General features: G+C 36.2%; 2 protein-coding genes and 1 long non-coding RNA gene across 3 annotated transcripts; 2 read left to right on the top strand and 1 right to left on the bottom strand.

The window, feature by feature from the left end:
• The first annotated feature begins 79 nt into the window (after positions 1-79).
• On the top strand, positions 80-7,296 carry ints14 (integrator complex subunit 14). Its single transcript, XM_039692732.2, has 12 exons — positions 80-181; positions 635-923; positions 1,053-1,160; positions 2,074-2,229; positions 3,107-3,225; positions 3,335-3,477; positions 3,707-3,799; positions 4,694-4,838; positions 5,013-5,146; positions 5,530-5,648; positions 5,740-5,805; positions 6,592-7,296. Exons 2-12 carry the CDS (start codon positions 702-704, stop codon positions 6,844-6,846), a joined length of 1,560 nt encoding a protein of 519 aa, XP_039548666.1. The 5' UTR covers positions 80-181; positions 635-701; the 3' UTR covers positions 6,847-7,296.
• On the bottom strand, positions 7,249-12,370 carry hacd3 (3-hydroxyacyl-CoA dehydratase 3). Its single transcript, XM_039692733.2, has 11 exons — positions 12,162-12,370; positions 10,885-10,927; positions 10,732-10,805; positions 10,435-10,599; positions 10,318-10,366; positions 10,114-10,224; positions 9,790-9,917; positions 9,567-9,679; positions 8,256-8,362; positions 8,036-8,167; positions 7,249-7,842 (listed from the first exon to the last, which is right to left on the bottom strand). Exons 1-11 carry the CDS (start codon positions 12,240-12,242, stop codon positions 7,766-7,768), a joined length of 1,080 nt encoding a protein of 359 aa, XP_039548667.2. The 5' UTR covers positions 12,243-12,370; the 3' UTR covers positions 7,249-7,765.
• LOC148977432 (uncharacterized) lies at positions 10,127-11,469 on the top strand. The gene is made up of 3 exons (XR_016145386.1): positions 10,127-10,263; positions 10,377-10,962; positions 11,439-11,469. It is a non-coding gene; the product is annotated as an uncharacterized LOC148977432 (long non-coding RNA).
• Positions 12,371-12,546: the final 176 nt, after the last annotated feature.

The raw sequence follows: 12,546 nt of genomic DNA, 5'->3' as shown, positions 1-12,546 counted from the left end.
ATTTTCTTTAGTTTTTCTATCTTTTATTTTAAGAGAGATTTTATTTTAGGATACAACTTTTAAAAATCACTTTCTCGAGCGCTTTCCTGGCTAGGAACGAGTTGGCGTGTTTCTTTTGTTTCCAAACGGTCCGCTTATCACGGCGCACACTTGGTTAGGAAGAAGGGATTTTCAGCGATGGGTAAAATTTTACCATTTTATTGAAATATGCTAAACTGGGTATTGTACGAGCTGAATTTGGAAATGGGAAGGACATATTCTTAAGACTTTTAAGATAATTTGATGGTTTTCTTTTTATATTTAAACGAGAACGTTTGGTTGGACACTGACAGTAACACTCAACAGCTTTAACTTATTTACTTTGATTGCTCTGTTAACTTTACATGGGGAAATTATTTTTAGAAAGTGTTGGTCTCCCAGCCCTCCCTGGCTAGTTTTAGAAGGGTTTTGCATACTGTAAACTGGTCAGATTTGGGGACTAAATAGACCAGTTTAAATCAGCAAAGACGCGTGTAAATCAGCAAAGAGTGTAACTTAACCAAAATCAGAAAATGATTTTATATGCGTGTGTTTTATGTACACTGCAGCAGAAGCTTCTGTTGCCACACTAACATATGCTCCTGTTTTTATACAGACATCTCAAGCATACAGTCATAACTGTTTACATTCATAACTGTTTGTAAAGAGAAGAGTTTGCAAACATGCCTACTGTGGTTCTTATGGACTCTTCGCTGTCCATGACACGACCGGTGTCAGTGGAGGGCAGTGAAGAGTTTCAGAGAAAGAACCTGGCAGTTCATGGACTGACCATGCTGTTTGAACACATGGCCACAAACTACAGAATGGAGTTCACTTCACTTATTGCCTTCTCCTCGCTCTGGGAGCTTATGGTGCCATTCACTAGAGACTACAATACTCTGCAGGTAAAAGCAGAACATGTGTTAAATATAATGTAAATGCAATGTCTTAAACCTAATTCATCATTATGAGCCCTTATGATCTGTAATAGTTGTTGGGGGTCTTATTGTTATCTCTCATTCATTGTTGTGCAGGAAGCTTTGAACAACCTTGAAGACTATGATAAAACCTGTTTAGAGGCTGCATTACAAGGTGTTAGTAATGTAGTACAGCAGGAGTGGGGAACCGCTTGCCCATGCCAGGTAAAAAAAAAAAATCCAATTTATTAAAAATATTAGATATTATGGCATATTCAATATGTTAATCAGGCATATACACTCACATATACACGACTACTTGTTAAAAGTTTGCAATAACAAAGATTTTTAAATGTTTTCGAAAATCTCTAATGCACAGCAAGGCTGTAATTGTTTTGATTAAAAATACAGTACAAAGATTAATATTAATCAAATGTAAAAGAACTGTTTGTATTCTTATATATTGTAAAATACAATTTATTCTTGTGATGGCAAAGCTGATTTTTCAGCATCAATACTCCAGTCTTCAGTGTCTCATGATGATGATCCTTCAGAAATCCTTCTAATATGCTGATTTGCTGCTTAAGAAACATTTCTAATTATTATCAATGTTTAAAACTATGCTAATGCTAAATCATTTTGTGAAAAAGCAAAATAAAGATGCTGTTCTTATAAATATTCTATTGATAAAAAAACTACTAGTATACATATTGGAATAACAACCAGGACCAGAATAAATGCAGTATGAAAAAAACAGTGTTATGTAAAATATTTTATGGACTACTGTACACAATACAATGAATGTAGTATATACAAAAATGTAAGTTGAAGATATAAATGTACTGCTCAAAATTGATCATGTTATGCCTCAGCACTATGTCTGATTAATCTGTTCAGTAAATTGTTAGGAATGATTTTTTATAATCGTTGGTAGAGTATGATGGTAGTGGTGCACATAAGCACTTTAGGTGGGAGTCTAAACATTAAACATAATATATTTGAATATACAGTACAATAATTGTACCATGATTTTTTCTGAAGACCATTTTTATATATAATGCTAAATGTACTAATTAATTGCTGTGACTGCATTTTCGTTGTTGATCAGTGTTTATGTTGTTTTTATGGTGGCCTTTAGGTGGTGCTGGTCACTGATGGTGCTCTGGGCATTGGTCGTGGATCTTTGCGTCACTCCCTGCAAACAGTGAAACAACGTGTGGAGGACAAGAAATTCCCACTTCCTTTCCCATTCCCTTCCAAATTCTATGTCATGTGCATTGCCAATGCAGAGGAGGTACTTCAGTCTTTTTGCAGTGTCCTTACCAGTGTTATTTTAGTGTCATTCAGATACAAGATTGGTGCCAGTATGATTTATAGGCCAAAATGCTGAAACGAGTTAGCATTTGAGCTCTTCTGGTTCCAGTGTCCCGAAGTCCCGTCCCGGTTACTCGAAAGACCCAAATCCATTTTCTTGTTGTATTCTACAAAATAAAATACAGCAGTATTACGCCACTTGTGATTTTTTTTAAGCTGTTAAATATCTTGCTAACGTTAGCGATTGCTAACAAGTGGCTAAAGGGGACTACAGAGGCAGTTGGCTTTATAAAATGTCACCACGTTGAAGAGATAAGATCAGTCAGCTTTTAAATTCTTGTTTTGCTTATTATATTATAATTGTGTTCTTGTAAATGATTCTAACTCAAACTTTGTTAGGAAAAAAACTGAAAGAGTTGTCTAAAGCTTAGTGATGGTGACGTTGAAGCCACGTGACCATGGTGTAGTTTGTTTATAGCCTAGCTTTAGCTTTTTACTTATGGCAACTGCATTTAGGTTTCAAAAATCATAACAGTTGTTAATCTGTGAAAATTATTTTGATGGACAAAACAGGTAAGTATCATAAATAGTTTTTGATCACAGAGCTTGTTTTTAAGTATAATTCAAAAGCCTTGGGAAAATCCTATTTCATCAAGGGAACCAGGGTGACGTTAACTGCTGGTTGGCCCACAAATTGACGTCATAACGGCACCACTCTATTATAGTTTTTATTACAAACAAAAACTATAATAGAGTTTTTATAACAAAAAATGTTTAGATTAAAAAAGTTAGTAATGGAAAAATCTTTTCCCTTTTATGTGCTTAAATCCATGTTATTGTTTTGATGTCCTCTGAAGCTCCAAGCTACGGATGGTATGGATAACTTAGAGCAGCTGATTAATATGAATGACGGAGAGGGTCAGATATACACTATGGAGGGACCCCTTTGTCTCAAAAGTGTCCAGTCTATGTTTGGGTGAGTGATGTTTTTTCTTTGTGTAAATACCACTAAATATGTTCTGGTATTTTTGTTGTTTAGTCAACATTTTGTGATGAACAGCATCACTGTGTTTTTGTGTTGCCAGAAAGCTGATTGACCAGGCGTACTCTCCTTTCCATGCGGTGCTGCGCTGTGGGAACCTGACCTCTGATGTGCAGGTCTTTCCCAGGCCAGAGCCAGTGATCGTAGATGAGGAAGTGGATCCCCTGCCCAAAACAGTGCAAACAGGTACGAGCAGAGAATCTAATGTAATGTAAACGTTTTTAAATTGTGTTTCCTCTTGACTAATTACAAAAGCATTTTATGTGAGAATGTTTAATTTATGTAATATTATGTTTAATGTATTTATAAATAAATAATTGTAAATCATTTTTATATGTTGCTAATCATGCTAGATTCTATATAATGAGGTAATTGGAGGAAAGTGCACATAATGGTTGTCGTATATTTATTTTAGACTTGGAGATTGTGGGTTTTATTGAGATTGGAGACATCTCCAGCCCTCCGGTTTTATCCAGGCACTTGGTCCTGCCTATTGCTGTGAACAAAGGTCAGTATAATTAAAATTCTAAATAATTAACATGATCAATTAAATTCCATCACTTCAGAAGATTCAATAACTGAATGTTCTTCAGCATTTAGACTTTTTATTACCAATGAATTCACTTTTCTAGTTGTTTGATTATTATTTTAATTACTACTATTTTTCTCTCAAATACTAATTTCTATCCAATAATTATACATGAATTATAACAATGTCCATGACTTTTTAAGCTTTTATTCATTTCCATGACTTTTCCAATCACACTTTTAAAAATGTCCTTGTATATCTAGGTTTTCCAAAACCGTGAGAATCTTGGTTCATAAATAAAAATGACATTTGTTGAGGGATCAAATAAAATGAGAAATATAGTGTCGGCTTACATCTTAAAGCAACACGATGTAGCACTTTTTACCTTAAAATAATGTTTCCAAAATCTTATCAGTGGTTCATCAAGTCAAAACAGGGTGAAAGGCACATTTGCCATAGCCTGACAGGGTCTGTATCGCTTTTACTGGCACTTTGAAACTCCGGGGTTCGGGTAGTAACCCGACCACAAAAGAACTACAAAATTCGACTGCTCTACGTCAAACGTTACAATAGTCATTATTTCGTTTTTCTTCCTTTCTAATGTCGCAATACATCATCCTTTCATGAAATCATGCAACATAATCTACCTTGTCTGTGGACATCGTTCATTCTAAAGCCGGTGCTGGATAAACAACGAGCGTGCATGCGACGGTAGGCTAAACTATTTACGTCAGCAGTAATGGACAATTTCGTTTCTGACCAGTAGGGCGACCGAAGAGGAAAAGTTCCATGGTGTTGCTTTAATATTAAGTAGTTTTAACCCATTTTAAAGCTGGTTTTGTCTTTTTTTTTATCAATTCTTTTGATTGACAGAGGGGGATGAGATGGGTACGGGGACCTCTGATGAGACCGAGGAAGAGACCTCCACAAATCAGATGGCTGGAAAAAGCCCAAACTTCTGCGTTCTTCTACATGGCAGCCTAAAGGTGGAGGGAATGGTGGCGCTTGTACAACTAGGGTAAGGAGCAATATAAAAATATCCCACTGTTTCCAAATTTTTCAAAATGAGGGGTTTTGTTTTCATTACCAACACATTTGAGATAAAATGATGTAGTTACTATAGGTTTAATAAAGGTTAATAAATAAGTTAATAAAGGTTTGCCCTGTCTATAACTGCGTTTTCCTCTATCAGGCCAGAATGGTTCGGAATGCTTTATTCCCAGGCAGACAGTAAGAAGAAGTCCAATCTAATGATGTCACTCTTTGAGTTCGGCTCAGAGCCTCTGCCTTGGTTGGGCAGAATATCACATCTCGGACCTGCCTCAGGTAGCATGTTTTCGCTAATTTTTTTTTTTGTTGTAACGGCCACACTTAAAAGGCCTGTTCAAATGGAATAAAAATGAACTGCATTCTATTGCATTATGCAGTGTGTGCAAGTAGTTAATAATTAAAACATTGAAACAAAAGATAGCAACCTAGACGGTTCACCGAGTACAGTTAGGAAACCTGTAGGTAAATACACAAGGGTCAGGGATAACATTAGTACCACACATTTGCATGAATACATTTTTTTTTCCTCTCATGCTTTGCTTCCTTCTGAGACTAGACGTTTTCTCACCTACATGCACATTGTTTTGCATAAGGTTTTGCTTACCGTCCAACGGAATAAATAATTATTCACCATGATTATTTGTTTGCTTGACCTACAGATGCTGCTGAAAATCCCTATGGTGAAGATGACAGTAAAAGTCCTTTTCCCATACAGCCGAAACACAAGAGAAGCTATGCTCAGAATGTTACTGTCTGGATTAAAGCCAGTGGACTGCAGGTATACATCTGATCACTACACTACAAATGATTTATATTTGACACTGATTAAATGTCATTAGAACTAAACTTTTTAATAATCACATTTGCAGACAGATGTACAGAAAATTCTCCGTAATGCAAGGAAATTGCCCGAAAAAACGCAAACATTCTATAAGGTGGGTGTGTGTATGCATGCATGTAATTTTCTATAAGTAAATTGATTTAATATATAAATATAAAAAATGACAATTTATGGATATCATGGACCAGGGTTCCTCAAACTCGGCCCTGGAGGGCCACTGTCCTGCACATTTTAGCTCCAACCCTGATCAAACACACCTAGCTGTGAGTTTCTAGTGATCCTGAAGACATTGATTAGCTTGCTCAGGTGTGTCTGTCTTGTAACTAAACTCTGCAGGACAGTGGCTCTCCAGGACCGAGTTTGAGGAACCCTTGTCATGGACTGATTTATGATCCTTTTAATTAGTTAAAATTGGGGCTGTCAAACGATTCAAAATAAAAGTTTGTGTTTACATAACACATGTGGCTGCACTGTGTATACTTATTATATATATATATAAATACACACATATGCTAGTATATATTTAAGAAATATTTTCGTGTATATAGATTTATATAGGATTTTTATTATATATAAATAAAAATATTTTATATATAATTTTTTTTTTTTCTTAAATATACATGCATGTGTGTGTATTTATATATATATATATATACACAAAATAATTATACACAGTGCACCCAAATATATTATGTAAACACAAACTTTTATTTTGGATGTGATTAATCAGCCCTAATTTTAACTAATTAAAAGGATCATATATCAGTCCATGACAGGTTTCCTCAAACTTGGGTGCGATTAATCGCTTGGATGCGATTAATCGTTTGACAGCTCTAGTTAAAATACTTTTTGTGGTACATTTGTATTTGAATCACTGCAGGAATTGAACCGCCTTCGGAAGGCCGCTCTCGCCTTTGGTTTCTGGGAGCTTCTGAAGAATATGGCTGAACTTCTGGAGAGGGAGTGCACTCTTCTGCCTGACTCTGCCCACCCTGATGCCGCCTTCCAGCTGTCACACGCTGCTCAGCAGCTTAAACTGGCCAGTAGCGGAGACTCGAAATACGCGGGCTTCGAACACAACATCACTCCCATGCTCACTGATTTCTCAGGGGGAGGAGGAGCTGAGCGAATATAGGATGGAGGAACAATACTCAATGGACAACTGCCTGAGCAATTATAGAGGAATGTGGCTTCATCGAAAAACTCTGCTCAACAAGCAATGTTTGTCCACAGAAAATGGGTTACAACAGCAGGATCACACAAATGTGGCATTTCAATGTTTTAGTAGTGCCACAAAGGTTGGGATTTGCTGTTTTGGTGATAGATTTCAAATAAGAGGAATCCTTGGACTTTGTGACAAATGATGACGTTGAGCACTCGATTCGAGGAAAGAAAAACATTAATCTGCTTTACAGGCAAATGCATTTAGATGGTTTTAGAATCTGTTTTCAGAGCAGTAAATGTTTGTGTATATAATGTTTTTTTCTAACATTGACTAATAGAAAAATGTACTTTATGCTTAATGATAGACATCTGATGTTTTGTTTCACTGAAATTTAATTAAACGTTTTCATTTGCATTTACACATTCATGTCCAGATCCCACATCCAATGACACTGAATTGGCTCTTCCCATGTAACTTGAATGTTTTATGAGGTTTTCCCTGAGGTTCATGGTCTGTCTTGTTGTTTCTTTGTGCCAACAGAAATGACTGTTACAACACATCTCAGGGATTGACATGAAGAAAATGTTTCTGCGTTTCAGTCAAGTAAGCCTGTCACACAGCTAATCTACAACACCAAACAACACAAAACCACCAAACATACATGAAATGTATAAATACCTTCATGGTTCTGGTTAGAATTCTTTTGGTAAGAATCTGTAGTGTTATAATAATAATTTTCAGTATGTAGAAATTAAATGCACTTGACATGGTTTTGCCTCAATAATGAATCTCAGTGACAAGAGGGAAAATATAAAGAGAGAAAAGGGAGGTGCAAATTAAATCAAAGAAAAGAGAGATAAGAGGAATAGAGCATGTGGTCCCCTTTCCCTCAGTTTGCTTTCCTCTTTTTTGTGCGAAACCGTCTCCTCCTCTGCTTGAACAGGTGGCGGAAGTTGATGAAGAGGCCTGAAATTACATGTTATAAAAATAATGCCAATTAAAGCTCAGCTCTAAAATATTGAATTGGCTATATGCTATTAATTAAAATATCTATAAGATGATTTAACAATCCTCTTCTACTGTAGCAACTGGACAAGTTGCTTTAGTCAAACGTGAGGACCATAGTTTCATTAGTAGCATGTTTTTTTGTGGACCTTACCCAGAAACATGAGCACCAGGTAGAGCTGCAGGATGTAGGAAAAGCTGAGCGAGAAGCCGATGGCTTTAGGCAAAGGAATACTGAGGAGTTTGGTTTCGTCAAAGATTGGGATGGACTGGACCACCGCCACGGCTGATCACAACATAAGAGAGCATGAGAAAAGTTGTCAGTTCTCACTGTCTCATGAGTTTTCCTTATGATAGTCTACAGATACACATACCTTCAGCTAGCACTCCAAGAGGGTACAGCGGTATCCATATGGTGTATCTCAACCAAGTCAACAACTTCCATTCGGTATCAATGCAGGCCAACATGTAGAAAGGATACCTATAGTTCATTATTACAAAAGCAGGATTAGATATATCCGTTTTTATCTAACAAAAGTCGCTTGCAGGACCAAACTGTAGGGCTCAATATACACTACTGTTTGTATTTGGTACGTTTATTTTAACTTTTTTGACATTTTTGCGTCTTTTATGCTCGCAAAGGCTGCAATTATGTGATTAAAAATACAATAGAAAAACAATATTGTGAAATAGTACTACAATTTACCTTTTCTATTTAATTTTTTTAAATGCAATTTATTCCTATGATGTCAAAGCTGAATTTTCAGTATGATTACAGCAGTCTTCAGTGTTACATGATACTTCAGAAATCATTATAATATGATGATTTGCAGTTCAGGAAATATTATCAATGTTGAAAACAGTTAATATATCTTCGGAAAACATGATTTTTTTTAAAGGATTCTTTAACTAATGAAAAGTTCAAAAGAGCAGCATTTATTTGAAATATAAATATTTTGTAACATTATGAATTAATGGCTGAATTTAATGAATCCTTGCTTAATAAGATTATTTCTTAAAAAGAAGAAAAATCGCAGTGACCCCAAACGTTTTCACTCTAATATATATTATTTATTTTAATAAAAATTATTATTAGAAATAAAAATATGTTATAACATCCAAAACTCAGATATGCGCAGATATCTATTCTCATTTTTATTTAACTACTTAAAACCTAGTTTTGAGGTAATGAGTGTGACATTTCACTACTGGCAATCGGATGCGTGTCTCATAGTGATATGTTGTGTGTGAGCCCACAGGAAGAAAACTACTTGTTTTATCGCAATAGAGGAAGAAGTGTAGAAAAAAATACGGCTGTACAGAGTACAGACACCACACACACACACACACACAACATCACTGCTCAAAGTCCATGAAAGCTCTACCTAAAACCATTAGCCTCAAATACAAACATCTTTCTAATATAGTTTGTATTCTGTAATTATGATTTAGGTTCTAATTTTCAGTATATTTAGCAATGAGAAGATGCATTTACTTAAACTAAGGAACGCACATAGGAAGCTGAATAATTAGTAACATCTGGCCCATAAAAAAAAAAAATCAAAAAAGGATATCCTGCAGATAAAGAAATTCATACCACACATTGACACCAACTCCTACATTTCCACACCACTAGCAGAAGCTGCTCTTAAACATGATACAAGAAGATCACACACTAATATTACCTGAATATCTCAATCGTACTCCACAGATAGAAGACAAAGAAGACCACTGGCTTGTTCTGCATATCCTCTAAGCTACCAAATATGACAAAAAGGATGAAGTTTCTCCCCATCACCTTTAACGAGAGAAATGTAAATAATTCTCACTGTCATGAAAGTTAATACTCAAAACAAATAGTGCATTTAATTGGCAACTAAAGCATGGAGTGCTGTGCACTAGGCATACCTGAATGAAAGCAGGCATGACTCCAGTCTTAACCAACCCCACAGCAGGATTGATAACTTCCATTATTGCCAGCATCTGACAGAAGTACATCACGTCGGCAATGGTGTGAAACGTGTCGTAGAAAGAATCTGTTGGGTTGAAAAAAAAAACTGTAAGGACCATACTGAACACTGAGTTTTGACACTGTTCATGTGCAATAAGATGCTCTTTCTATATATAAATTCAAAACAAACATTTGCATAACAGACCTGCAGGCCCTTCTCAGAAAAATTCAAACGAAATGTATTTTGTGACAAACAAATGCATCTTTTTAAAGAGTCTAACCTTGCCCAAGTATGAACAGACGTACAGTCATGTTGACAAAGATCCATGAATAGCCGAGGAACTGGACCAAGTTGTACATAAAGAGAAAACCCTTTTTCAATCCAAGATAAGCTGTGTAAAAAGGAATAACGAATGCACGGTTATTATTTGGTAAGCTGATCCAATGTGTTTATTTCACACTCTTAGAATTAAAAATATACTCACGGTCCTTACGAACCCTTGACTCGACGCTAACTTTGTTTATTTTCTCTTCCTGTGAACAGAAAACACATCAGACTGTGAAACTCCTCAAGTATAACTTAAAATAGCAGACCTCTTTACCTTCTCTCTGAGCTCCATTTCTGCATCTGACTCATCCAGCCAGCGGTCAAAATCGGGTGCTAAAAACAGAGGCTTCCTCTCCTGCTTAGTGAGGCGATTCCACCAGACGTGCTCCTGCTTCTTTACCGTGATATTCACCTGCCGCTGGGTGGATTTGTGCTTCACCTGTGAACACAAACATCTTCATGTGGTTCCAACATAAGAACAGAACATGGCAGCAAACCAAGGCAAATGCACCGCGCTTCATTGTGCAACCACACGTTTTACATTTTACATGCAGTTTCTGATAGCTGTTACCTCAGGCTTAACCGGTTTTAGGAATTCCAGGCTAAATTCGTATTCATTTTCTCCTTTCGCTCCATGCCCTTGACCTCAAAAAGAGCAGAATAAATAAAAGTCACACAACGGAAGAGAAAGAGCATCCAGCTGATGGATAGTTATGAGATGTACCTCGGAAGTGAAGGATGTTCTCTTCTACACCAATATTGAGATTCTGCGATAAGAAACAGAGTGAAAAAAAAAGAAGTGGTAAGTTTCAAGCTCCTCCTCCCACTGCCTGTTATATTAATATACAATGCCTTCAAATGCACCATGCATCTGAAAGATATTATAATATGTAGTTAATAATGCATCAGTAATGAATGCTTCGATATTTATTTTATTTCCCCTCTGAACAACTGTGTTTTTCTTCATTTCATGATAAAAGTATGATTTTTAGACCTTGAAAAATGACTCCATGGGCATTTTTATGAATATGAGTTTTTCTAATTATGCCAAGCTTTACAAATGTTAGGTTAATTAAAAAAAATTCAACTGCAAACACGGTGCCTTTGAAAAACATGGAGAATTGGTGGTATTGGAGTAAAAAAACCCACTGATTTATGGTACTTGATTTAAAAAAAATAGGTCACTTAAAAAAAATGTTTTCCTTCTACTATGGAAGTCAATAGGGTCCATCAACTGTCTGATTACCAACATTCTTCAAAATATCTTCTTTTATTCAGAAACTCATAACGGTTTGGAACAACATAAGGTGAGTACATAAATGATGACAGATTTTTAAGTGAATCATTCCTTTAATTTCTTGGCCAATTAAAAAGTGTGTCTGGTCTGGTGTTATTAGGTTTTGGCATGTTAACATTTATTTTGCATTTCTGAGTTATATGGAGACACACTAAGAGGAACAATGTAATGATATTCTAACATGTACAATACACAAATTTATTTGCATAAAGGGACGCCATAGCAACCGTATTACTACACCACATCACCTACCACCTTTGTTCCAGAGCTCTCGGTTGTAAAATGCGTTTCTCTCATTACATTAATGAGAGGACAGGTCAATATATCCTGCCCTGAGAAAGCAATGAGGGGGAAGGGGGCAGTTCCTCTTTCTGTCAGAAACTGGATAGTAAATAAAACATGTCCTGCCATTGTAACTGAGCCAGATGGCTAGTGGTCCAGTAGGATCAAGTGCTGATCTCCCTTGCCGTAATCTTCATCTTTATTCTGATCTAGGCTTCATGCAAGTCCTGTCATCATCAGACCTACAGGAGGTGTTGTTATTCAAAAGAATATCAACCTAACACCATCCAGTATAGGTTCTGTAACCTAAAAATCTGGATATGCATACATATTAAATGCAATAAATGCGAAAAGAAAGAAGATGAGAAAAATTGCCTAGTATGATATAATTATAAAAGCATGTAAAAGCAAGTTTTTCTTACCTGTGCATCACTGATCTCCACTCGCAGGTATATCTCCCCATGCCGCTGTGCCCAGTACACGTGAGGTGTGAGAGCCTGCATTGCAAATATTCACATTAAAATGTGTTTTACTCAGATCTAACAATGAATGACAGGCAGTGTAAATCTTGAATCAAGCAGCCGGAAGACGTTCCCAGCGAATCTGACATGTCCAGAATATTCTTTGAATGCGCGTGCGCGCATGTAAAAGCAACACTCGCCGCCCACTTTTCAATTTTCCGGAAGTTTCTCATTTATGTTCTCTTAAACTCCGCAATATTGACTTTTATGCCTTGAACCAACCCACCCAGCCATGAGACCAATATAATTTCAAACATTGGTTTTAAATAAATGAAGCATTTGAAAA

Source organism: Pimephales promelas, chromosome 10 (assembly GCF_988280905.1).
Source record: "Pimephales promelas chromosome 10, fPimPro1.hap1.1, whole genome shotgun sequence".
In the NCBI taxonomy this organism is placed as follows: Eukaryota; Metazoa; Chordata; class Actinopteri; order Cypriniformes; family Leuciscidae; genus Pimephales; species Pimephales promelas.
This window is presented reverse-complemented; position numbering and strand designations above follow the sequence as displayed.

Coding starts and splice junctions, on each gene's coding strand:
- ints14 (XM_039692732.2), top strand. CDS start 702: ATGCCTACTGTGGTTCTTATGGACTCTTCGCTGTCCATGACACGACCG. Junction 4,839..5,012: donor GTGGCGCTTGTACAACTAGG/GTAAGGAGCAAT, acceptor TTCCTCTATCAG/GCCAGAATGGTTCGGAATGC. Junction 5,649..5,739: donor TTAAAGCCAGTGGACTGCAG/GTATACATCTGA, acceptor TCACATTTGCAG/ACAGATGTACAGAAAATTCT.
- hacd3 (XM_039692733.2), bottom strand. CDS start 12,242: ATGCAGGCTCTCACACCTCACGTGTACTGGGCACAGCGGCATGGGGAG. Junction 10,928..12,161: donor TGGAGATCAGTGATGCACAG/GTAAGAAAAACT, acceptor TTCTTATCGCAG/AATCTCAATATTGGTGTAGA. Junction 8,168..8,255: donor TCTTGGAGTGCTAGCTGAAG/GTATGTGTATCT, acceptor TGTTGTGATCAG/CCGTGGCGGTGGTCCAGTCC.